This window comes from Odontesthes bonariensis, chromosome 3 (assembly GCF_027942865.1).
Source record: "Odontesthes bonariensis isolate fOdoBon6 chromosome 3, fOdoBon6.hap1, whole genome shotgun sequence".
Taxonomy (NCBI): domain Eukaryota; kingdom Metazoa; phylum Chordata; class Actinopteri; order Atheriniformes; family Atherinopsidae; genus Odontesthes; species Odontesthes bonariensis.
This window is the reverse complement of record NC_134508.1, coordinates 9,468,843-9,496,086: the sequence shown is the minus strand read 5'-3', so window position 1 is coordinate 9,496,086 and position 27,244 is coordinate 9,468,843. Positions and strand designations below refer to the sequence as shown.

At 41.2% G+C, this 27,244-nt stretch overlaps 1 protein-coding gene across 2 annotated transcripts in view; it reads right to left on the bottom strand.

Annotated features, from left to right (window-relative positions):
- Positions 1 to 27,244, bottom strand: part of ripor3 (RIPOR family member 3) — a 97,023-nt gene that overhangs the window by 37,827 nt on the left and 31,952 nt on the right. For both annotated transcript variants that reach the window (XM_075460200.1, XM_075460199.1), the window contains exons 2-4: positions 25,405 to 25,486; positions 8,565 to 8,663; positions 915 to 1,070 (exon numbers count right to left, since the gene is read on the bottom strand). In XM_075460200.1, coding sequence (XP_075316315.1) covers positions 915 to 1,070; positions 8,565 to 8,662 — 254 coding nt within the window. In that variant the 5' untranslated portion in view covers position 8,663; positions 25,405 to 25,486. The remainder of the gene's footprint in view (positions 1 to 914; positions 1,071 to 8,564; positions 8,664 to 25,404; positions 25,487 to 27,244) is intronic.

Here is a 27,244-nt window from a genome sequence, read left to right as displayed (position 1 = left end):
TCTTGGGTAGTTTGAGTATGAGTAGTAACCTCATGATGCATACCCAACATTTCAGAGAATCTAGTATGCATCCGGGAACTTCTCGCTTACTCAAACTCCCTTACTAACTCAAAAAGTTAGTAGGAGTAGTAGGAGAAGTAGGAGAAGTATGCGGTTTCGAACACAGCCCATGTTTGGGAGGTAATAGTGTGTTCTAAGTAATTTAAAATAGATATTCTTTGTGCAGTTGTCAGTGTTGTGGTGTTTTCATACATGCTTTGTCAGATTATTGTTACTGTTATGACAGAAAACCATCACACCATGAGTAAAAGTGTTCATCCAGATAGTGACGGCCTAGTTTTGTTTAGTCTTGTGTGGTTAGGACAATAAAAAGCTTAAATTAAATCCCTCATCCCATCATTTGTGCAACCAAACCAAAGTATAACGCACCCTGCCATGCCTGAAAAAGGAGGAAAAACAAGTGCAAGGTGTTGACTTGGCCTCCAAATTCTCCAGATCTCAGTCCAACTGGGGATCTTTTGAATCTAATCCCTGGAGGCCCACCCTCACTCTGCTGCTATCCCCCTGCTACAGCATGCCGTCAGAGGTCTGGTGGAGGTGGAGTTCATGCCTGAACAGGTCAGGGTTGTTTTGACAGAGACCTGCTCAATTTTAGGTCATAAGGTTATGACTGATTGGTAAAACGTATATGTTAGTGTTGCATGAATTCCATCCTTTCGTCTGTAGTTGTAGAATAGCCAGAGATTTCTTCTTTTCAACCCTCATTAATCACCTCATGACCCTTCAGATTTATCTCTGGAAGAGGTCGAACCGAAAGGAATTCCTGTCCAGTGGCTGCTGGTCTAACTGTATGTGAGCTATGACTACGTGTCGGTAAACACTTTGCAGTACGCTTCATGTTAAAGTTCACATACTTGAGTCCTTTGCGAAGTGCAAGAAAGATCCTGTCGACCTGCTCGGGCTGCAGAGACCAGATAGATCCTGACCCTCTGCGTGGGGAGAGGTTCATCCTGGGAGATTTGCCTCCTGTCATGGCTTTGGAGCGAAGAGAGTTTCGCACAGAGGAAGACCTAAAAACACAGACACACACAATGAGGCACAGTAGTTATATCGTCTGACGGCAAAGAACAAGACCTCAGTGTCAATGATAATCTGGAAGTTCAGTTTGTTATCGGATGGGAGTCTTTTTTTTTTATGTCTTTATGTAAAGCACACTGAGTTGCCTGTGGTATGAAATGCGCTATATAAATAAAGATTGATTGATTGATTGATTTTCAGCTTAAGGTAACTGCAGAATATGACACTTACTTTTACCTAAAAAAAAAAAAATTACCCTCATTTGTGCTGATCCATTTCACAGCTAATGTGGTAGCAAAACTAGGGCTGGGCAAGTTAACTCGTTATTATTGCATTATTAATGCATTCATTATTTAACGGTGATAAATATTTTATCGCGCATTAACGCATGTTTTTTTTTTTAAATTAAAAAAACCAAACATTTAGGGGGGGGTTGTGCCTTTAATGGATAGGAAAGTTCAGAGAGACAGAAAGCAGGGGGCAGAGAGAGGGGGAACAACATGCAGCATAGGGCGAGGACTATAGCCTCTGTGCATGGGGCACCTGCTCAACCCACTACGACACTGACCACCCCTGTTTTATTATTTATTTTATTATTGTAAAGGTCTGTTGCTCACAGGCTTTTATTTTGTAAAAGTCTGTTGCTGTCTGCTGCGGAACAGGAAAAGAAAGTAATCGGCGGATCCACCAAACATGGAGAAGGGTACGGAACTTTTACTCGGTCATTTTCATTTTAAAGTTCTTCCAGACGGCGGAGTCGACAGAACCAAAGTCATCTGTAAACTCTGCCAAGTTGAATTGTCTTCTCAGCGTAGTAGTTCCAGCCTAAAATATCACTTAAAGGCAAAACACACAACTGATAGCAGCAAGTCATTCAAGGAAACAGACAGTGGAGCGAGGCTTCTACATAAAAACTACAGAAAGATGCTGATGTTAAAAGTGTGTTTGCACAACAAATGTTATGGCACTTTCATTCATATGGCAGCATATTTAAAATAAAACTAAATGCTAAAAGCTATACACTACTTTTGGATTCATTTTTGGATTTTGCGTACAAATGCGATTAATCGCGATTAATCAGAGAAATCATGTGATTAATTAGATTAAAAATTTTAATCGTTGCCCAGCCCTAAGCAAAACATTTCCAAATAAAATCAAAACCTCCTTTTTATAGAACAATGAAAATAATGATGACTGTGGGCAAACTTGGGCATGATTTTAAAAGTAAACGAGGAGCACTGGGTTTGATGGGAGATGAACTGGTCTTCTGACCCTGAATACATGTGAAGAAGGTCTGTAACAAACTCTCGAATTTCAGGTTCATTAAAAACTGTCAACTGGGGCGGCTAGGATGAGGCCTGCATGTACTCTCTGGTGTTCTCACATATCTTTTACTGCTATATACTTGGACTCAGGCCAGTGCAGACTCTGAAAACCTTTTATAAGAATCATTGTTCAATATTGGAAAAATATAACCTGCTGAGTTGGGAAAACATGATTAGATATATAAATGTTTGTCTTATTTCCAAGACTTTTACGTGGCCCGACTCCTCCTCTGCTCAGTTTGTCAACATAAGAACAGATGCAAGAGGCTCAGTGAGAGGAGACGGTTCATTCTTCTTAGGAAAAGCTCACCGGGTCAGTCTGCTCTCTGTAAAAGCTACATTAACCCAACAGTAAAAATTCCTTTAAAGGTCATTTAGTACTCACTTTTGTCAACACTGAAACTCTGAAGAGTTTTGCGGCCGGCCTGCAGTCGAATGAATTTTACTTCTTTATTTCGTAATGTTTTATGTAATCACCGTTTATTCTGTTTTCATGGCGACTCTGTAACAATCAGTGGGGTCACATTGCACTGAAAGGATCGGATTATTGGCTAAATTACAATAAGACTGAGTTGAGCAAGGGTAATTCTCCTTGGATATATGGCGGTGAATGTCATCGGATCATAGGCACAAAGCATGTCATCGGATCGCGAGTAACTTGATTCGATTCAATTTCTTGTCGGATTAAGATGTCTACATGCACTGGATAACTCAGTCTTATTGTAAATTAGCCAATTATCTGATCCTTTCAGTGCCATGTAACCCCACTGACTGAGGGGATCGGATTATTGGCTAAATTACAATCAGACTGAGTTATTAAGTTCATGTAGACACCTAAATCTGACAAGAAACTGGATCGGATCGGGTTAAGACCCCGAGATAACTGGGTTGAAAGTCACTCTAAACCTGCTTGTAGACGGTGAAGCACGTGGTGAATTGGACTTTGCGTTCTGCACATGCTCCAGATGTTTTCCCGGGGTCCTGACCCGGAAGTCAAAGGAGACGATATTACTGTTGTTGTCGCCGTCAGAAAGAAACAAACAACGCGATGGAGAATGCTCCGTTGGGCATCGCGTTTGTGCAACAAGCAGCTCATCACAGACCAAATGTAGAGGGACGTAGCTTCATCTTGCTCTGCGTTCTCCATCTTTCTCCAATGCCTGAGTTTGTTGTTGTTGTTGGTGGTGAAGAGGTCAACAGGAAGTGGCTCTATTAGCAACAGTTGGAATGGGTACAGCGCCACCTATCACACCGGGGTATGACACGCTTTGTACCTCTGATCCGATTCATTCACCGCCATATATCCAAGGATAATTACCCTTGCTCAAAGGAGCATAACCCAACTATAGCTATAATCGAATTAATCTCACCATGTAGACCCACTGAGTGAGATAAAACACAGCCTTCTGTTTATCAATGTGCCGCCTCAGCACTGAAAACACCTTAAAGGCTCCCTAAATGTTGACTCTTTGCCTGTTTAAACTTGTAAAAGGTGAGTTCAGCTTGACTCAGCTGAGGAGCACTGACTAAACACTGTGTCAATTCACATTAAAACCTTTCGGTGGGGGGCAGATTAAACCACCTCTGTGATGACGCAGCTCTTCCCTGATTGGCTGACGTGCGCGATGTCAGAAACTTTTTACTCTACTGTATTTTCTGTGGTTACCTAGACTTTGAAGTGATGGACGTGGTGAAAACTAACCTATAAACACACCCCACACAACTCTGATCCAATTCAGATCGGTTTTATCCAAATGTAAATCTTTGAGGAACAGTAGTGGAGACTTAGTTGAATAAGCTACAGTGAACTTACTGTTACATCCAAGGTGAAGTGCACAGAAACCCACGATACTCAGTGATGATTAATGCGTTCCCACGAGGTAAATATGATAAAAAGGCATGCTGTCCAAGTCTTCTTAGATTTCTCCACAAAGGCTTTCAGTTGGCAGATGATTTGGACTTCAATAGAAAAAGAATTTATAAGCAAAACGTTGTCAATGCTGGATGTTTCCTCTCAACAATTAATCAGAAAATTCTTTTCAAAGACAACCCTAAAGACGTTATTCTCAGATTTACAACTGAATACCTCAGTCAGACTGTCGCATCAAAAGCCAAAGACTCATTTAGACTTCATATAAAACCATTTAGGAAATCTTTTCAAGACTTGATGTATTTTTTTTTACGATAAATCATCTTCAAAATGGGGATTAAAATGGATGATGAAAAGAAATGCATAATAGCTTGATTAATGTGAGAGATTATTCACAGATGTGGATTAAAAAAATGCCAGAAAGACGTTTTTTTCATCTTCCTGAATGAGTTGGGCAGTTTGAAGAAAGCAGCGGTGAAAGGGCATGTTGTTCACGCTAGTAATGTTGACTGAAGCATAACTTGCAAACGCTATTTAATATTCTATCAGTTCTGGTAATGTCATGGCATATATGCCGTTTAGTTAATAATTATTTCTAGGTGGACATTTCTAATAAGTGACATATTGCTGAAGTTCAGAGGTTGAGAGAAAGTGTATTTGGGATTTCATTGTTCATGAGGAAAGCAATAATTTTACTTTTGTTAAAGCATGTTCAGTAGCTATTTATTTTGGCAATTATATTTTTTTAATTATTTATTCTGAGTGTAAAGGTTGAAATACTTCACTGCAATTCTCTGACGTAGGTTTGTCCACCATAGTGTAATGGCATATACCATGTAGTGGCATGTTTTGTTTTGTTTTGTTTAAAATAAAATAGTATTTTAAATGTGTAAATCAGTCATTAATGTGTTCACTGTTCAAACGTTGACATTGGACGGAAAAGTAGCTTGTTCAGCTAAAGCCAATATGCTAACAGACGAGATTGTGCTCATACTTGCTCGGTAGTAATTTGCCCAAACAGCAGGAAAGGAGCAAGCTGCTGAAAATTAAACCATAGTGAGACCGAGCTGGACCATTATTCATCTCTTTTCCAGATTTTTTTAGATTTTTGCCGTGGTATCGTGTCAGTATCGAGGTATTTATGGCAGGTATCGTATCGAACTCAAAATTTTGGTATCGGAACAACACTAGTTGTATCTGACTCCAAGCGATGCTCTGGTGTAAACTGAGTCAGGAGGTGACGTGTTTAAGTAAGATGTTGTTGTATTGCTGCCTCCTAACAGCGGCTGCGTCTTCTGTGTTGTATCTGTGTGAAATCGTGCCTTCCACACCTCTTCTTCCTCCTCTGAAGGACTCTGCAGCTTGATAAAGGAAAACTCTCATTTCAGTAGCTTCTGAGGCAGAAGCAAACAGCGGTTTAGTTCTAATATGTGCTGTACTTCCTGCCACATACAGGGGGCGCTGTTCTGAAGAAACAACCGATAAGTAGACGAAGAAGAGGGTTGGCGCGGTTTCTGGAAACAAATGTCTTACTCGAGTGTGTGGGTTGTGTGCAGGGAAGACAAAGAGCTGTTTGGCTTTATCGGAGCCTTTCGAAACCTCCACGTTCCTCCTAACGTTTCACCGTGAGATTGAGTCGGAGCGACAGGTTAGATATAACAGGATAACACAACTTTAACAAGAGTAAAATGGAACGTACGGCTGGAATATCGAGGGAAATATCTTTTAAACAAGACAAATGAGAGAAAATGTGTTTATTCCCTCTGGATTGTGACTGAGAAGCGTTTTCTGATTTAACTAAATCTGCCCACACACACAGAAATCCTCAGTGTTTTTCCAGCTTCAGCTACAGCAGCCTCTGTCAGACACCGTCTGTAATTACAAAACGAGGATTTAAAAGTGCCTTCATGTCGCGTGATATTTGTCCTCTCTGTCAGAGTGTGGGGCGAGTTTGTGTCATGTTCCTCTTCACCATCAAAGCCTTCTAATGAGGGTTCATGGAGGACCGCTCTGTCTGTCGTGGTGGGACAGCGACACTGGAAACACTCAGGAATGATTGGTGTGTGTGTTTTTTTGCGTTCCTCTGCGTTTTTAGATGTAAAAATGTCTGGATGTTTGTGTTGTGAGTATAAACACCCATAAGCTCACACAGGAAGCTGGTTTTGTTTCTCTTTCATTCACAGTTCACGTCTTAATGTGTCGCGTTCACTGTCTGCCCATCAATTAAGAAGAGGCTCGTTCTGAGGCCGAAGAGATTTAAGAACAACAACTTCAACAGAGGGCGGAGTGAAACAACAACACAAGGCCAGAATCTGGTCAGAGTTCCTATTCATGTTTCAAAGAGCCCGAATTTTATGTTTTATTTTCTGCTTCATCCCGACAGTGATGAGCCACCAGGGAAATCCTTCCACTAAATTAAAGTTTTATCGCATGAGATGCTCAAACTTGGAGCTAAGTAAGGCAAGGCAAGTTTATTCGTACAGCACAATTCAACAACAAGGTGATTCAAAGTACTACACAGATACATTAAAACAGTAGAAATAAAAAGCATGATTTAAATTTTAAACAAAAAAGAAAGAAATAAGATGAAATCAGTAGTTAAATTGTGATCAAGTTTTGATCACATTTCGTTATCACACCACATTGATTGTGGTGACCTATAATCGTTTCTCTTTGAGTCCAAAGACAATTACCTCAGTTTTGTTTTTGTTTAACTGGAGAAAGTTGTGGCACATCCAGCCATTAATCTCCTCAATGCATTTACCAAGAGCCTGTACAGGGCCTCGGTCTCCTGGTGACATTGTAATGTATATCTGTGTGTCATCTGCATCGCTGTGGTAGTTTATTTATTTATTTATAATCTGTGCCAGTGGGAGCATGTAGATGTTAAACAGAAGAGGTCCCAGGATGGAACCTTAGGGAACTCCATATGTGATTGTTGTCTGCTCAGATGTAAAGTTACCTATTGACACAAAGTACTTCCTGTTCTCTAAGTACGTTTTGAACCAGTTTAGTACAGTTCCGGAAAGACCCGCCCAGTTCCAGTAAAACTAAGAATGACATTTTTCCACCGTCTGTATTCAGACACATGTCGTTAAACACTTTGGTCAGAGCAGTCTCAGTGCTGTGGTGCTGTCTAAGTACTGGCAGAAACTCACCTAGAATCACTGTCGAATGCCTCATTCAACAACCGTCCCATACCGACGCTTAGTTAGGAGCTTGTTACATCGGTTTCAAGACACAACATGTTGGCGTGATAACGTAGCTGTGGTGGGATGCATCGTCAGGGCAATCGTGTATTTTTAATGCCCAAACATGATATTTTTTTAAATCTTACCCAAGTGGTTCTAATGACGTAGCAGCAGAGCAAAGAAAGTTAAAGACCTGAGAGTCAGGTGACCATCCTTACATGGTTACTATGAGCATTATTTAATGCTGAAGAGGGATAACTGCTGAGACGCAGTCCCTGTGTATCGGAAAGTGACGAAAAGGGGTACTCAGTGCATTGGAAGAAAAAGGGACTTGAATATGTTTGCTCCTCTTTTCTTGTTTCTTTAAAATCAAAAGGATTTGTTAGTTAGTACTCAGATTTAGGGCTGCCACGATTAGTCGACTATTAAAATCGTTGAAAACTAATTTAATAGTCGAGGCGTCGACTTTTGATTTTGATTTTGTCTCAAAACTGCTGCGTCTGCCTTTCTGTCCTTGACACACATGCACAGTCATGGTAATCGGGGTCAGCCGTGATGTCACTGAAAGTTATACCAGACGGGCCTCTGGTATTACGGCTACCCGGCAACGGAGCTCAAAAGCGTGGCACCATTTTAAGAAAACAAAAGAGAAAAGGCAGAACTTGCCTTCCACGGCATCACAACTGCGATGCACGAGCACCTGAAAAGGAAGCACGTTGTAGCTGATTGTGACAACGACCAAGAGGGACCGTCGTATCGGTAAGTTAGCTCGCTAGTTAGCTGCTAACATTAGCATAAACAGAGAGCTAACTTACTACTTACTCATATTGTTTGCTGTAAACGTTAACATTAGCGATGACGATTTGATTCATTAGCCTTAGCACAAATATTTAATTAAAAGTTTAACAAACTATCATCTTAATTGTCTTTATTTTTAGTTAGCATATGGCTTAAACACTTAAAGCCGAAAGCTAATGATGGTTATATAAGAGCAGCTGCATGTTTTACATTCAGTTTACGTATGATCCGATTAGTCGACTAATCAAAATAATCGTTTGTGGCAGCCGGACTCAGATTTAATTCACACCGACTCTAACCCACCGTTGTCGACCAGTCAGGGAGTTGAACCCAGTGAAGGATCGGCTTCTGTGGACCAGACCTCCATCTGATGGAGAGTCGAATCGCAGCTTCACTGACATCCTGCAGGAAAAAAAAGGGAGAAACTTCAGACGCATTTCCATTTTACAGCGATACAATGAATCCAACAAACACTTCCAGAAGGAACCTTCGACATTCAGAGACAGAAGATGATGCTACAGTGCAGAAAAACTTCTACCACATCAGTTTCAAAAGCTTCAAGATGTTCAGACATTTTGTTTACTTAACGTTTCCCAACAAAAATCTTTGCCATGCCTCAAACGTGTTTCATCAGGAAACATCTGCCTCTCTTTATATTCTAATATTCTGTAGCTGTCAAAGTAAATACTGTAAATAAAAATAAACATGTGCCATCTCTTTAGTTGTTTGTTTCTGATTGGCTTTTGGTCTATTTTCGCCTCGTTGTCTATTTACACAGGCAGTCGTGCCAGAACCTAAATCAACCGGACCACACTTGGGCTCAGACGATCCAAAACAGGAAACAAAGCTCCGTCCGACATCTCTGGGCCACATTAACAGAGGAACATCTTGAAACAAGACCCACAAATATGCGCACAGACTGGCGTACAGATGGAGGGCAGTTATAAATTCACTCTATAACGTTAAGGCACATGGCAGAGCAGCAGATTTTCAGCCTTGTTTGTGAGGCTGGCCGGCACGCCATTTTAATTCAGACATCTCTGAAACCATTGGATGAATTGCCATAAAATTCTGAACAGATGTCCACAGCGCAGAGATGATGAATCTTAACCACACTCAGAAATAGGGGTACAGCACGAGTCCTTTTTTGTCCCCTGAGGTACAATCTATACTAATGTACCCCCTACCATGGGCGTCGCACCCGTGGGGGATGGTGGTGTTTCGACACCCTCACTTTTACAGCAAGATGATTTCACCTTTTTGAATTTTCAATGACCAAATAAAGTTTTAACAAATTATAAAATGTGTTTTAAAGACTCTGTACCCTCTTTAGAATAATTCCATCCAGATTTGAGCAGTGCAACTATTGTAGTTTCCATACAGGATCTAGTTTAGGGTGATCAAAATGCAAAAAAATGCAGTAAAATGGCCCTGTTCTGCATTTTTACAAATCAGAAAAAGGTTTCACAAATCCCAAACAAGGTTTTAATGAATCTATAGCCTCTTTAGAATAATTCCATCCAGATTTGAGCAGTGTAACAATTGTAGTTTCCATACAGGATCTAGTTTAGGGCGATCAAAATGCAAAAAATGCAGTGAAATGCCCTTTATGCCCATCCATTTAATTCGCAAATGGGATGCCAACTTCAGCGATGTGTCCATGGGCTTGATGTGGTGCTCATGTGCCACCCCTGGAACACCCCCACATTTAAAATCACTGCTCCACCCCTGCCCCCTACGGTTAATTATTGGACCTAAAGGTACCTATATGTACCTTTTTGAGGGTCCAAAAGGTACATATATGTACTCAAGTGGTAAAAGGTACATATATGTACCTTTTTTTCTACATGTTGGGGTACCATAGACAGTCTGTGTTGGGCTACTTCAGTATAAGGGTACAAAATTGCCACCAGAAGTACAAGATTGGTCTCTGTAAGGTACAAAACTATACCTTCCGAGGGTACTGCCCGAGTGACAAGCCATCGTACCCCTAAAGGTACAATTCTGTACTTTATTTTCTGAGAGTGCACTTTGGTGCCACCTCTACTCTCACCACCATGTGCTGTCCGCACTGCTTTGGGTAGAAAACGAACTCTACCTCCGCACATCAGCCGGGCATTTTTATTTTAATCGGAGGTTATGGGAAGGCAGTCCTCACCCCTCCCTCCATCTGTCTTTAAGTTCATCTCTCCTCACTTACAGTCCCACAAGGCCGAACCTACATCTTAAAAGCATCAACTGTTGCCAAGAAAACCATATTACTCAACTGGAAAGAGAGCTGAACGATCAATGCACCGCTGGCTCACTCTGTGAGACGGGCTCGTATCAACCAACACTAAAACACAATCCGATCCCATTCCTTAACAACTGGAGTTCAACCACCAAAAGGTCAAAGCTTTCAGTTTAACAAGAATATATCTTAACCACCACTAAATGTCACGTCGGAGGAAAATGTTTGCAGAGTCTGCCTTTCACTTTCTGGAAAAGGAAGTAATGTGCAGCATAAGATGAGAAATCCAGTACCGTCACCTTATTTTGCTGTGGAAAAAAACTTCAAATCATTTAGAGAACACATCAACAAAGAGACACAACACAAGACAACGCAGAACAAAAACAAAAGAAGACAAAAACACACACAGAAGTTTTAGTAAACCATGATTAACCCAACCCACATTTTCAAGAAAAATAACAAACAAACCTTCAAAAGGAAGTTGTTGATTATTTCAACAAATCTGATGCAGTTAATCAGGAAAAACTGTAAACACTGACCACGGTACATTAGCCTATGTTCTATGTTGTACTTCGGTTATATTTAATGTGCATCTAACTCACACCACAGCGTTACTGTTGTTATTGTGAGCATGTTAGCATGCTGTGGACATTTCACAAGACAGGATATAAGAAAACATCTGGTTTCTAAAATGGGTTCCCTGACATTTTTTCACTGTGTTGGTGCTTTGTTTCGCACATCAGGGCAAATTGTTATTGGCATGTTTTCTTAGGAATCACACAAAGGTGTAATTAAGGAAAAAACACAACAAACGTTTTACAAATCTGTCACATTTGCTGGAACTGTATCTGAAAATGCCCTGACACAAACTGTCACTGCCCACTTTATTAGCTACACCTTGCTGGTAAAAGGTTTGACCCCCTTTTTACCTTCAGAACCGCCTTAATTCTTTGTGGCAAACTTTCAACAAGGTTTTTTTTTTCTTTCTCATCTGTTTTTTATTGGGTTTTTTTGTTTTAAACATAATACATCTGTTCATTTGTATAAAATATTAACAGTGGAAGCACAATATGAACTCAAACTCCTTTCACCCTGTCGAGCCCACAGAATAGATCAAAACACGACAAGAAGCCTTTAAACCAGTTGTGCCAGTTGTGCGTCTGGCCCTTGCATCATACTTCCTCAGTCACATATTGGCTCCCAGTCGCTCCATTTAGAGTCCAATGTTAAAAACTTTTGCTTGTATGGGCTGTATTTAACCAAATGGCACTTACAGGTGACAAATCGGAATTTCAAAGTTATAACTGGTAAATAATTAAAGAAAGCCAATTATAAATCAGATTTCCTTGTTTGGATCAAATAAAATGAACAAAGTATGGGTAGGATATTCATAATCGAATATATTTCTTAGGTTAAATGACCTGACAACTAACGATGAGATTTTAAGTCAATATTAAAGCAAAAAGCGTGAGTTGAAGTTGAAGTTAGGGCAAATATTTAGAATGTGAACAGCTCACTGCTTTACACATTTTCAGATAATGGAGCTCAGAACAAAATGGCACCAAAATATAAGCTCTGAAGCTTAAAATATCCCCTTAAAATCCGCGGTGAACATGTAGAATCTGAAAACGTGTTTAAAAAAACGTGCTAAAAGAAGATACAAGTCAAGGGTGAACACATTGGTAAATAAAACAAACTCTCCACATTCCAAGACGAAGAATGTTTTGATCATCATGTTGCTTCTTTAGTCTTAATGCACGTCTTATGTGTGACTGAGTCGGGATTCATTTTGCCAGTCCTGTGTGTGTGTGTGTGTGTGTGTGTGTGTGTGTGTGATTTAACGTCTCGCTTCAGGGCCAATTAGCAGGCGAACCAAATTAAACTGATCCACGCACAGCTTTACTCCCCTGCCGTTACGTCAAAACCAGCACTGTGACAGAAACGCTGCCAGCTGCCAGTGGAAGCAGCTCGGAGTGGCCTAGTTTGGAGTCCTGACCCCGAAAGAGAAACACATTCTGGTCCTGATGCCAGAACCAACAGACTCACTAAGCAACTGCACATAACAGACGCGAATGGAAGATCCAGGTCTGATGATGGTGGACCAAAGCGAGCCAAGACGGCACCGTTTACCCCTCTGTACCAGACACACAGACCAAATGTACATGTAAATGTATTTTATTTATACAGCCCTTTACAGACAATCCTTACGGTGTACCAAAGTGCTTTACAGCAGGTAATAAATAAAGAGAAGAATAAGTAAAAACAAATAAAAACAATAAAAAAACAGTGAAAGCAATAAAATACAACACAATCGAATAAGATAAAATAAGATAAAAGTGTCATCATACTACTGGGTATTAAAAGCCATCCTAAATAAGTAGGTTTTTAGCCTGGATCTGAAGAGGCCCAGGTCAGAAATAAGACGCAGCTGGACGGGGGGCTTATTCCAGAGCCTGGGGGCAGCTTTGGGAAAAGGCTCGCTCACCCCAGGGTTTGTGTTCTGACCTGGGCACTTCCAGCAGAAACTGATCTGCTGACCTCAGAGCTCTACCAGGACTGTTAAAAGCTCAGATAAATACGATGGGGCGAGGCCGTTAAGAGCTTTAAAAACAAACATTAAAAGTTTAAAATCAGTTCTATAAAGGACAGGAAGCCAATGAACAGGAGTGATGTGCACACGTCTGTTGGTGTTGGTTTAAAGACGGGCAGCAGCGTTCTGCACCAGCTGAAGGCGACTGAGAGAAGACTGGGAGACGCCGACATAAAGCGCATTGCAATAGTCTGACCTTTAACTTATGAGGGCACGGATGGCTTTCTCAAGGTCATGATGACTTAAAAACATTTTAACTTTGGCCAGGAGACGCAACTGGAAAAAACTAGTCCTGACGACACTGTTACTTTGTTTTTCCACCCTCAGATCAAAGGTCAAAGGTCACTCCCAGATTTCTGACAGTTGAACTAAGCTTTGAAGACAAGGTGCCAAAGCCAGAGACGAGCTTTATTCCTCAGGTATCATTTCAGGCCGGTTTAGCCCCTCCTGACGAACCTGGAGGCCCGAAAGTTTCATGACAACAACATCCAATTGCTTTTACAGGCTGATTTACGTGAGTAATCTGCCTCCGGAGACCAGCAGTTTCTTCCTCTTTTTGAATCACTGCCTCAGGTGGAGCCGTTGACAGATTTTACTCCCTCAATATATCGTTTCACCAGGTCAGCTGTTGGATCAGGTAATGGTGAACATAACCTCGATTTGACAGCATGCTGCAGCCTGAGATTTGTCCAACAAAGTCGGTTCACTTCAAAACTTTAGAGTGATTTAACTCTGAGTTTTTTTTTTGTTGTTGTTAGATTTTGGCGCCATCCACACGTAGCCGGGTATCTGCTAAAACGAATATATTTTTCTACGTTTGGGCCTGTCATCCACATGAAAACGCATCATAAACGAATATTTTTGAAAACTCCGTTTATGCAGCTGCGTGTAGACATTGATAACCGGAGTTTTGCGTTTTCGAACATCACAATATGCGCCAAAACAACAAGAAATCTGCTTTAAAGTCTAAAGTGCGACCTTTGTTTACTGAAGAAGCATGGATGCCTTGAGAACTGTGGTGGTTATTATTGTGCAGGCGCTGTTTACTGCCTTGATTTTACACGCCCAACTACTGCTCCAAGAGCACAGGCGACGGGCAACATTGCGGTCGGTGATTTACCCCCTCATAACAACTCCACGTAGGCATGTTCTTCGCCGAAAATCGTCGACGCCGGTTTTGGATCAGACCGGGACGCACTGCCAGCTGGTGGGAAAACTTTGAGATGCAATTCATACTCCCAGAGGAATGGCGTGACAATTTCCGCATGTCCCGCTCCTCACTCCTGTCGCTGTCGGAATTATTACGTCCTCATATCGAGGGGCAGTCCACTGTCATGCGATCACCTGTCAGTGTGCTCAAAAAAGTTGCGTGCACACTTTATTATTTAGCTGACGAGGGCAGATTACACAAAACAGCAAATGCATTTGGGTTTTCAAGACAGGTGAAAACGCAGATGTTCGGTTATGTGTGGAAGGTTTTTTTTTTCGAAAACGAGGTAATGTGGATACAAATTATTTTATAAACGGAGGGGGGGGGGAATATTCAGTTTTAAAAATACCCGGCTACGTGTGTACATAGCCTTAGACAAGGGCTGGGCGAGTTAACTCGTTAATTATTTAACGCCAACAAATATTTTATCGCGCATTAACGCAGGTTTTATTATTTAATTTATTATTGTAAAAGTCTGTTGCTCACAGGCTTTTATTTTGTAAAAGTCTGTTGCTGTCTGCTGTGGAACCGGGAAAGAAAGTAATCGGCGGATCCACCAAACATGGAGAAGGGTACAGAACTTTTACTCTGCCGTTTTCATTTTAAAGTTCTTCCAGACGGCGGAGTCGACAGAACCAAAGTCATCTGTAAACTCTGCCAAGTTGAAGTGTCTTCTCAGCGTAGTAGTTCCAGTCTAAAATATCACTTAAAGGCAAAACACACAACTGATAGCAGCAAGTCATTCAAGGAAACAGACAGTGGAGCGAGGCTTCTACATAAAAACTACAGAAAGATGCTGATGTTAAAAGTGTGTTTGCACAACAAATGTTATGGGACTTTCATTCATATGGAAGTACATTTAAAATAAAACTAAATGCTAAAAGCTATACACTACTTTTGGATTCATTTTTGGATTTTGCGTACAAATGCGATTAATCGTGATTAATCGGGGAAATCGTGCGATCAATTAGATTAAAAATTTTAATCGTAGCCCAGCCCTAGTTTAGACATTTTAACTTCCCCTGAGAATATGGGACAAGCTGAGATTTGTGCTGAGAGCATGGCATCATCTGTACCTACCAGATGATTTAATCTGATTGTTAAATCCTGATTCTTTGCTCACACATTACATCAAACTCGACTCTTCTGCTTGATAAAGAGCCTCTGGTTGTGCATGAAATGATTCTGAAGCTGTCAGCTCTGCAGATAATCTGCATCCGGAGACACTTCACACAACACTCGCCCCACTGTCATCGTCCGAGGAGACTTCTCTCAAATTCAGCCGAACATTTTTTGGTGTTTGTTCAGAGGGAATTTGGGTATTTCCTGCAAACCACCAAACATCCAAACATGTGGCCACGAAGCAGAGCCGCGTGTTGCTTTCAGTGAAACATTAATAAAAAAGAAAAGTCATGAATGTGATATTAGAACCAGTGTAATTACAAAGCGGGTAATAATTATAAACTACAGTTACAGAATAGAGCAGAGCAGCAGGATCAGCTTAGGACTGAACATCACAGACCAAATGTTTTAATGACAAACCCTCAGCTTCTGTTAGCTTTTTAAAGGGGTCAAACACACACATGCACAGCTGAGATCTCCAGAGTTTACTCTCAAAGACAGTCAGCAGGAAATAGAGCAGAACCAGACTGAATTATTATATTTGACTGCAGGGAGAGAGGAGTCCGTGGCGGCCGAAATTCTACTTTTAAAACTTTTCTAAAGCCTAAACGTCAACCTCAGTTTTTCTCCTCGACACAACTTGTTTACATTTGGGATGTACCAAGACGCTGCATGGGAACGACATCATGCAGCGACATAATCAGGACAAAATAACCTGAGAAAAGGGGCCTCTAAATGTTTGCTCATATCCCCAGAAGGACCCAAGTCAGAGCACCAACTCTCCCCCAACAATCCCCTAATCTAACGAATGATAGCCGACTTGTCCGAGTTCGCACAACGAGCTGGCTGAGGTGAAACTCATCTCTGTAGCACGAGGACAACAAATCTGTCAGGTCATCAGCAACTATGTAAGAATAAAGACGCAGGATACTGGGGGAGGGGGTGCATTTAACTGGGATAAATCACATTTTACATCAATAATAGCTCATCCAGACGAGTTTTTAAACCAAAGTAAACTGAGTTTAAGTGGAGACGTGGCAGCTGTGACATCTGCATGTCCAAATCAACAAGGCAAAGTAAAAGTAAAAAACACAGTCATGGTACGATCTGGGCCTGTTTTTCTTACATCATTCTGGTCTGGAGCAACGCAGATATTTTTTTTTTACATATTCCATCATGATTTTTGGGTTCAAATAACCGAAAAGGTTAAAAATTACTGATTTATGGACATTTGATTCCAGCCACAGCTTTGTAGAAAAGCTTTTTTTCAACAAAACTTGTAGCGTCGTGTTGAGCTTGTTGTGTTAAAGGGATAGTTCGCCTCTTTTGACATGAAGCTGTATGACATCCCATATTAGCAACATCATTTATGAACATTTTCTTACCCCCTGCTGCGTCCTGTGAGCAGAGTTCCAGCCTCGTTTTGGTGTTGATGAAGGTAGTCCGGCTAGTTGGCTGGGGTTTAAAAAATAAAGCGTTTTGCTTCTCAAAACAATATGTGTTCAAAAGAGTAATACATTTGCGTCACAAAATCGTTCATCCAGAAAAAGTCAGACCTCACAATCGCTTGGCCCTATTTTCTCTCCCTTCGTATCTCTACCTTCATCAACACCAAAACGAGGCTGGAACTCGGCTCACAGGACGCAGCAGGGGGTAAGAAGATGTTCATAAATGATATTGCTAATATGGGATGTCATACAGCTTCATGTCAAAAGAGGCGAACTATCCCTTTAATAGCAGCATTTACCGATGAACACAACAAAGAGTAGAAACGTGGAATGTGAGATGAGGGAGGAACATTCCTCTAATGATGAAAAAATTCTCAGGGGACTGAAGGGGGAGAGGGTTCAGAGTGCGTGTGGTACCTCGGGGGGGTTGTCTAGAAGAAGGCCGAGGTGAGGTCTGGTCTTAGAAAAATTAGCCTTGACCTGTAAGTGATTTACAGGGTCCCATGTGGCGCAGAGGTGGGAGGTTGGGCTTGGGTGTGTGAGTGTGTTTGAGCATGTAAACATCTACGTGTCTGGTATGTGTCTGAGTTGTTTTTGCAAATGTGTGTGTGTGTGTGTGTGTGTCCCATCATGCTGCATGCTAACAGCTCTGTGGCTGCAACACACACACTCTTAGTTTTCTGTCTTTGTGATGATTCACCATTGGCATAAAGCATCCCCTTACTTTAACCCAAACCATCACAACTAAATGCCTGAACGTAGACCGAACCATAACATAATTCAAACCCCAACCATAAAACCAAGTTCTGACCCTCAAAAATCCCTTTAAACATGTGGGGCCCATTTGGTCCCAACAAAACACTTTGGACCCCAATAGTATAGTGGGCTCCTTGTTTTCTGGCCTTATAAATACAGTAAAGAGTACACACACAGAAGGATTTAATTAGCTTTTTTCCTCTCCCCCCTTCATAGCTGGGAGTGGTGTTTCTTAAATGTAATTTCAGTGGACTCATCGGCTGTGTTCGAAACCGCATACTTCTCCTACTACTCATACTTCTCCTACTAACCTTTTGACTTAGTATGCGAGTTTGAGTAAGCGAGAAGTTCCCGGATGCATACTAGATTTGCCGAAATGTTCGTGGGAACAAAATAGTAAATAGCCGGTATTTTGTCAGGTTTTCAACACGTTGGGGATCTAAACGACTACTTTCTCACCTGAAAATGTTTCAAATGTTGCTAAAGTTTACAGAGTTTAGAGCTTAAGAGAAATCAGCTTCAGGCCGGCTGATTTCGGCTCGGGCAGGAGCGAAATGCATTGTGGGTAAACGCTCTGCATACTGTCTGATCGATGAGTATGCAGTATGTAGTATGTAGTTTCGAACACAGCCACTGTCCCTTTTTTTCAGAAAATGATGTAAGTGAATCGAATTGAATCGTTGGCTGAATATCGTATCGTATCGTGTTGTGTCATGAGATTAGTGAATCGCTACAGCCCGACCTCTGACACGCCTTTACCTTTTGTAGCTGATTTGCAAAAACCAGCCGAGTCTGTAGAGTTCTTGTTGCAGAATAATCTTTGTTCAATAATATAGCATTAATGGTATAAAAATCCAAAATGCCAGCCCCCTTCACCCTGTCCCTTTTTTTCAGAAAAGTGTATCGTATCGTATGATTATAACTACAGCCCTAGTTATTCCCCTCCCTCCTGCATCTTACATTCAGTGAGAACATGTTTAATTTTCTTCCTTCTTGGTTTATTATGCTTTATTTCCTTTTTTTTCTTCTTTTAAATCATCTGTTTTAGATGTGGTCGTTTCTTTGGCCTTTTCCAGTTATTCTCCTTCCCTCTCTGCTCATTTCCAACAACCTCTGGCTTTGAGATCATCCGTGATCATTAGAAGAAAGCCTTTAAACTGCTTTAATTTTCCCTCAGGGACCGTCTCGGATTCAAAGGAAATAAAAAACACACGTCGTTATCTCTCACACAAATCAATCCCTGCAGAGTGTTCTGCCAGCAAAGTTATTCAGCATAAATCACCGAATCAAAGAGATTCTTCAGCGAGAGACGAGCGTAGATGTGAAGCTTTTACTCCTCTTCCATCTTAAACGAAAACATTTGTGGATCACAGTTGTGTGTCTGGTTTTAGATCATCTCTTGACTCTCGTCACCTCTGGCTCAGCGCCAGCTGAATCGTGATTGGTTGGCTCGTGTTCGAGGGGGTCAGAGGTCACAGATGACTCATGCACTCTGGGGTGAAGAACTATGCTGTTCTGGATGGAAGCGCACGTTCACACGTCCACGCTTCCTTCTCGCAGGGCTTGTTCGTGATGTTTCCCTAAAACGGCAGCTTCAGTTTGTCTCTTTTGTGTTACGTAACGCTGATCGGTTTCACTTTGAGAGAAACATTTCACAAAGAGAATATAAACCCTCAAATGTCATTTATAGCTGTGCTGAAGGGTTAGAGCAGTGATATTCACTATTGTTTTCACAAGAGCCACATTGGCAGAGCAAAATCAAGGGAAGAGACACTTTTACGACAACATACTGAGTCCCCTTTTCTACATATAAAACATCCCACAAAAAAAAAGAAACAACACAGCCAATACATGTTCAATTAAGACCACATTTACCTTAATACTGGGATGAGTGGAAGCTGGCCTGCATGTTCTTGACTTTCTTCATGTTGTATTTGTAGTTTGTTGTTGTAATCATAGTGAGACATTCAGGATGAGCATGTTTTTTGTGCTGGTTTTTGCCCTTTTTTAAAAATATTTTTTAAATCTTTTTATTGAGAAAAAGAAACAAGAGTAGTGACGATGACTTATCGGTAAGGTTACATAAGATTTATCTTTTTCTTTTTTTGCTAAACACACAGAACACCCCCCATACCTCCCACCCAATAAGAAGGTTTTAGTAACAGGTAACTATAAATAGATACACCTGACTAAAATTAAAACACAAATAAATGAATAGGATTTCAATGAGGGATAGCATGACTACAGAGCTCTGCATGCTGGGCCAAGTGTGCCACAAGCCACAAGACTCTAAAGACTACTGACATCTTCTAGCTTAGTCTATCAGTGTGTTGGAAGTCTTGAAGATTACTAAAGTATGACAGAAGAGGTTCCCATACTGACAGAAATTTGTCTGAGCCTCTTATTGCAAATTTAATCTTCTCCAAACGTAAAAATAACATAACATCTTTAAGCCATTGTGCTGGTTTTTGCCCTTTTTTAATTAAAAACCGATCCATTGTGCCTGCATCTCGCGCTGGCTAAAGGAGCTAGCGTGGGCTGTGTTCGAAACCGCCTACTACTCCCACTACTCGTACCAACTTTAACTTTTTTTAAGTTCCCGGATGCATACTAGATTCTCTGAAATGTTGGGTATGCATCATGAGGTTACTACTCATACTCAAACTACCCAAGATGCAACGTAACGTGACGTCGCCGATCTTCATTTCCTGTCAAAACGGCAGTTTCAAGCTAGCTACAACGAGGGTAGGTTCACTTCCTGTTTTCAAAACAAAAGCACCAATTGTATCGTAATGGCTTTCCCTATGATAAAAGGCAACGGGTATTTTATTTTGTGAAAATAACCGGAAGTGCGTTGCTCACTACGGCGAGCTTTAGTAGCGCCGAATTCGTCAGAACAAAATTGTAAACAGCCGGTATTTTGTCAGGTTTTCAACACGTTGGGGATCTAAACGACTATAGTATGTAGTATGTAGTATGTAATAGGCGGTTTCGAACACAGCCGTGCGCTGCGGTCAAGTGTGACGGTGGTTTAAACGGGCTGCGTTGCAAGGTTTAACAGAGCCCCCTTTAGGAAACACCATTAAGACTTAAGTAATACTTAATAAAAATACTTAATACTACAAAAACACAAACTTAATAAAAAATACTTAATACTGTGCAGTATTTGCTGTATGTTATTTGAAAAAATTTATTGTTATTGTTACCATATTGTTATAAGCTACTATGCGAGTGCGAGCCGCCAATTAGAGCTTGAGGAGCCGCACAATGAGTATCTCTGGCCTCGAGGGTGCACAGCTTCTATGCTGGTACCAGTAAAAACGTTAGTGGTTGGATGCAACATTACGCTGATTAAAAACACAACGTCTGTAGGGAACGATAATAAAATGTTGGCCCCTTTTTGGACTGGAGGACAATGAGCAGAGAGAATCTTTCTACAGTATAAACACACTTATGAAGGGAATGGGCGTGGACAGCCATCTTTATAGTTCATCCAGTTAAAAGTTTGAACCACAAACTGTTTGTCATGCATCTGGAGCTTTTTTTCCCCCAAAGTATCGTTGGTCTGATAACTGGGAATTATCACACCAGCCTTAAAACATCCCGTTATTTTTCTGCCAAAATGGCTGCGAGACAAACTGAGGCTCGTGTTCAGGTCGATTGATTAAAAAGTTGTCTTTTTTTAGATATTTTCTGAGCTTTTTTAGCCCCTGTTTGAAAGCCAGAAAAGCAAAGATGGGAAAGTTGTTTGGAGAGGAAGCAGTGATGTGTACTGCAGTGAACCGCCTGGCCCGAAGTCAATCCCAGACCTTCCACAGCAAAGACCCAAACTCTCTCTGTGTGTGCTCTACCAGATGAGCTGCAGGGCCACATCAATCCTTTCACTTTTCGTCAATAACATCTCTGTGGGTGGTCAAAAAGGGAATTATGTCAGTAAGATGTCGACATCCATCCGAGTAAAGACTTTGGACCTGACACTCTACAACTAGATTTGATCCGGTTGAGTTTCAGGAAATCATGTGGAAGGTTTCCAGAAAGATTCGATAGAAAAAGACGAACTTATGAAAAACAGATGTATTTTGTAAGAAATTTGTCTTTTTGTTTGCGTCTTCAGTCTGCAGAGTCTCCAGACTTGACTTTAAGTTGGGCAGTGTAGTTTATTTATAGTGTTAAAACTAGGGCTGGGCAACGATTAAAATTTTTAATCTAATTAATTGCATGATTTCCCTGATTAATCTCGATTAATCTCATTTGTACGCAAAATCCAAAAATGAATTCAAAAGTAGTGTATAGCTTTTAGCATCTAGTTTTATTTTAAATGTGCTGCCATATGAATGAAAGTGCCATAACATTTGTTGTGCAAACACACTTTTAACATCAGCATCTGTCTGTAGTTTTTATGTAGAAGCCTCGCTCCACTGTCTGTTTCCTTGAATGACTTGCTGCTATCAGTTGTGTGTTTTGCCTTTAAGTGATATTTTAGACTGGAACTACTACGCTGAGAAGACAATTCAACTTGGCAGTGTTTACAGATGACTTTGGTTCTGTCGACTCCGCCGTCTGGAAGAACTTTAAAATGAAAATGGCCGAGTAAAAGTTCCGTACCCTTCTCCATGTTTGGTGGATCCACCGATTACTTTCTTTTCCGGTTCCTCAGCAGACAGCAACAGACTTTTACAAAATAAAAGCCTGTGAGCAACAGACTTTTACAATAATAAAATAGATAATAAAACAGGTGGTCGGTGGTGTAGTGGGTTGAGCAGGCGCCCCATGTACAGAGGCTATAGTCCTCGCTGCAGCTGGCCCCGGTTCGAGTCCCGCATCGGACGGCCAAAGTCAAAATCGGAAGTCAAAGGAGACGATATTGCTGTTCATCGTACTCTGCGTTCTCCATCTTTCTCCAATGCCTGAGTTTATTGTTGTTGGTGGTGGTGAAGAGGTCAACAGGAAGTGGCTCTATTAGCAATAGTTGGAATGGGTACAGCGCCACCTATCATACCGGAGTATGACACGCTTTGTGCCTATGATCCCATTCATTCACCGCCATATATCCAAGGAGAATTACCCTTGCTCAACTCAGTCTTATTGTAATTTAGCCAATAATCCGATCCTTTCAGTGCCATGTGACCCCACTGAGTGTATTTCTCTCCAGTATACAGATAAGACTGGGCATGGTTATGTTTTAAATCGCTAGTTTTGCTTCTTGTTTATTCGTGCATTGGGGTCCAACTTATCAATTATGGCCCCATTTAAAGGAAAATGGATGATAATCAGGGTATGGATCAAGGCTGAGTGAGCGTTGCCACAGTGGAACCGTCCATCTGTGTTGTGCACTCTACTAATTCAGTTACTGTCTTCTGTTTTTTCCCCTTAGTCTTCACAAACTGAATGATTTCCTGATGCTGCAGGAATAGAAATAGACATGACAGAAGCAACAAGTCTTCAATGTCTCTGTGACAGCTCAGAGCTCCACACAGATAAAAAGGATCATGTCTTGTTTCCATTAGTGCCAATCAAAGCCGGATCCAATAAACAGAGACATGACTGCTGCGGATTCATTTGACCCGGAAACGAGACGAATTCAAGTGGTTCTGTTGCTAAGAGAAAAGCCACATGTTAGTGGGTGTTATTTACTCAGTGGGACAGGGACTTCATCCAGACTTCAGTGCTGGATGAAGCCTGCCTCTGAGTGCTTTTAATTTATCTGGACTGTTGCTTGTTTTTAAATTCATTTATAATATTAGGGAGCGAGCAGTGAAACTTGAAAGGACCCTATTGTATCTGTAAGGATTATACTTTCTTATTCTTTGCAAAAGGTGCTCGAAAACTCTTGAAATTTTGCGAGCACCACCTGCCAGTCGACGACATGAAAGAATCTAAACTTTATATTTTTGGGAGTTGCTCATTGACTCTGTAGCGCCCCCTACGATGCTTAAAAATGGTCCCCGCATTGGACTTAGTTTCGCGTGGGACGACAATATCCGGTACACTCATTCATCATGCCCAGACGCACAAAAAAGGCTGTGTTCGAAACTGGCTACTACATACTACATACTTGAAAACGGCATACTCATCTATCTGACAGCATGCAGAGCGTTTACACACAGTGCACTTCACTCCTGTCCGAGCCGAAATCAGCCGGCCTGAAAAGCTGATTTCTCTTAAGCTATAAACTCTGTAAATATATAACTTTAGCAACATTTGACACATTTTCAGGCGAGAAAGTAGTCATTTAGACCCCCAAGGTGTTGAAAATCTGACAAAATACCGGCTATTTACAATTTTGTTCCCACGAATTCGCCGCTAGTAAAGCTAGCCGCAGTGAGCAACGCACTTCCGGTTATGCCGTTTTGACTGCTCTCGTCCCGTTAACGGAATTTGACCGTTCAAATGGCGATGGGCGACGTCACGTTACGTTGCATCTTGGGTAGTTTGAGTGTGACAAGTAACCTCATGATGAATACTCAACATTTCGGCGAATCTAGTATGCATCTAGTGTACATCCGGGAACTTAAAAAAGTATGACTAGTAGGAATAGTAGGAGAAGTAGGCGGTTTCGAACACAGCCAGAGTCTCATGCCGCCATGGTCCCACGTCCACAGGAAGGCGGCCATTTTGGATGGAAAGTGCGTTTTCGTGCCATTTTTGACCGATTCCACGCCTTGCATATTAAACTTGTCCTACAGATTTAATGCTACAGACTTCAAACTTGGCCAGGTTTCTCTTAAGACATAGGGGGAAAAATCTTTTTCGAAACTTAAAGGGCGTGGCTGTGGCGACGCCTCAAAGTTCGATGACTCACCATCACTCGCCACAAAAAATGAAGTCGCTTATAACTCCCACATATATTATCCAATCTGTCCCAAACTTCATACGGTGAATGCTGGTTTTATTTGTTTCTCTTTATATTCTTTTATGTATTTTTAATGCTTTTATTTTATGTGAAGCACTTTGAATTGTTTCGTACCTGAAATGTGCTACAAATAATTTTGACTTTGATCTGATTTGGATTAGTTTAACACAGTTTAGCCCAGAAACAAGGTGAGGAAATCCAAACAGTAAAAGAATTAATTTGCCGGTTAAAGGAGGGAGATTGTGAGGCGGGACTCTGCTTTTTCCATTCGCTCAGATTTCTCTCTGCCTCTCTTTCACCCTCCTGTTTCCACTCTTTGGTCGACTTTTTCAGTTTTTCCTTGTGGCTCAGTTTCTGTCAGCTTGACTGTTCTCGTTTTTTTTTTTTATAACTCATTGTGCAGCCCTCTCATCTCCATCCCCATCTCCCTGCTGTGTGTTGTGTTATGCAGCGATAAGCAGGAGGTTTCTGTGTGTTCAGACCGAGCCAGAGCAAAGATTAAAAGACTCCAAAGTAACAGAATCTCTTAAATCTATTTACATAAACCCTTTCATACATCTCTATCTTCCTGAGAAGATACAAACATCTCAGCTCACACACACACACACACACGCCCTTAAAGAGATACAAACATCTTTCCAACACACAAACATCTTTTTACTCCAAAGAAGATGAACATCTTCTTTCACAGAGAGACCGCTTGTCCTTGACTGATTATCTTCATCAATAAACAGCTACGAGGGGAAAAATGCGAGTCGTGTTGATGATCACTTTGGATCTCATATGTGGATTAAAATCAGACTGTTTGTGTTTAACATCCAGACTTTGATCAGAGCTGCAGCTCATGCTTTTACAGCGAGATTTGTTCTGAGAATAGTTGGCTGTTTAAGTCCCCTTATAGGAAAAGTTTTACCTCGGCCATCGCTGCTCTTACCTTTTTCGTCTGGTGGAAACATCCAAGCTGCGATGATGTCAGGGCTCGGATCGCAGCGGCGTCACTTCATCGTCACGCAACACTGAAACAAGAACGGGAAACGATAAAGTTTGACCATTTTCTGCTGAAAAATTCACCAAAAAATGAATTAAATCAATTTGTTCTCCCCACTTGAGAAAAATATCTCCCATTTTTATGGTTTTGATGTAAGCTGCTGATCCTTAGCTATATGAAATGGATTATTTTTTTCTTTCTGCATCAACTCAAGTTTCAATAAATTTGGTTCGGTAGTTTTTGTATAACTTTTTATGACCCCAAAATGAATTAAAATCACAACCAACAATGCCTCCAAAGGTTGTGGTTTTGTGAAGGACAGCATCCATGTGGCATGACAGGAACTGCTCCCCGTGGATCGTAAACATCTATTAGGCCTAAAAACATGCATTTTTAACGCCAAGCACCCGCTAATCATGAGTGACATTGAAGCAGGAAAGTTAAGTGACTGTGGAAAACGTGTGGGGTGGGTTTAAAACGCACACCTCTCGCCTTCGTGTCTTCTCCCCTTGTAACCGTTTATGGTTGAATCAACAGTGTCAAACGTGTAAATCCTCATGTCGTTTGTCATTTAAAGTAAACGTGATCGAACATCAACAATAGGGATGGGAATTGTTAAGAATTTCGCAATTCCGGTTCCAGTATCGATATCGCTTATTGATATCGGTTCTCTTATCGATTCTCATCCAGTTATATACAGTATATAGTACAAATGGCTTTGGCTGCAGTAACACTTTAATTTCAAGTATGCACCAACATTTGATCTATTTTCGCCTCATTTTACTTTTCCTGCCTCGATGGAAGGGGGAGCTACAGGTGTGCATGATCCTGCCTCTGAGCCTTTCCCCCTTTGATGTGATCACAGCTCTGCACCTGTTGCAACCGGCCCTAGTTTTGTCCTTTTTGGTGAAATATAACCAAACTTTGGAGCGCTTCTGCCTCGACGCCATGTTGGAAACATTCTGAGCCAAAATACGAAGCGTGCACATGACGTCATCGCGCAAATGTGTCAGACGTTAGCAGAACCTGTAAACGGGATCGTTGGGCAGGCGGGTTAACGATTCCCCGGAGTCGACCTACTGGGAGCTCGATTCCCATCCCTAATCAACATCATGATGTCGTTAGATGTAGCTTTATTCGTTCACCTCGGCTCTCACCTCTGGGATGGAATGAACTTCTTATGAGTCTTATGAGTAAAACTGCTTTTATTTATGAAATATTAGACACAAATTTGAACTCTTTGAGCCAGAAAGCGACGCTTTCGATTTAGTGGTCTATTTCCGCTCCAATCCGTGATGGACCAGTACGTTTCATGGTTATGAGATTTGGGTAACGATGAAGGGAAGATGGTGGATGAATGGTTGATGGATACAGTACTGTGCAGACAATCTTTATATGTTTTTAGATTCTTAGTTACCACCAAAGGCAACTGTTTGGACTTTGGGAAAATTTGTGTTCCCCTCCTGATTCTCACATTAGCTTTCGTCTGCCTCGAAGGCTCGATTGCTGCGTTCGATGTACGTTGGAAATCATTACATCATTTCCGATATACAAAGGGGGTAATTAACATGGCTGTCTCCACATTTGCCTCCTTTCTTTGCTAAGAAATTAGCCAAAAATATCAAAAACTACTTTGTCTCATTGTGGTACGCTGCCTTCTTGTGGAATTAATAAAAAAAAAGAGGAGGTCAATGTCGACTAAGCTTTAAAGCGTTGCTGCTCGGATATTCTTTTCCAACTCTGAGTTCTGTGTGGTTACTAAATGCAGCTTTAGGTGTCCACAGCG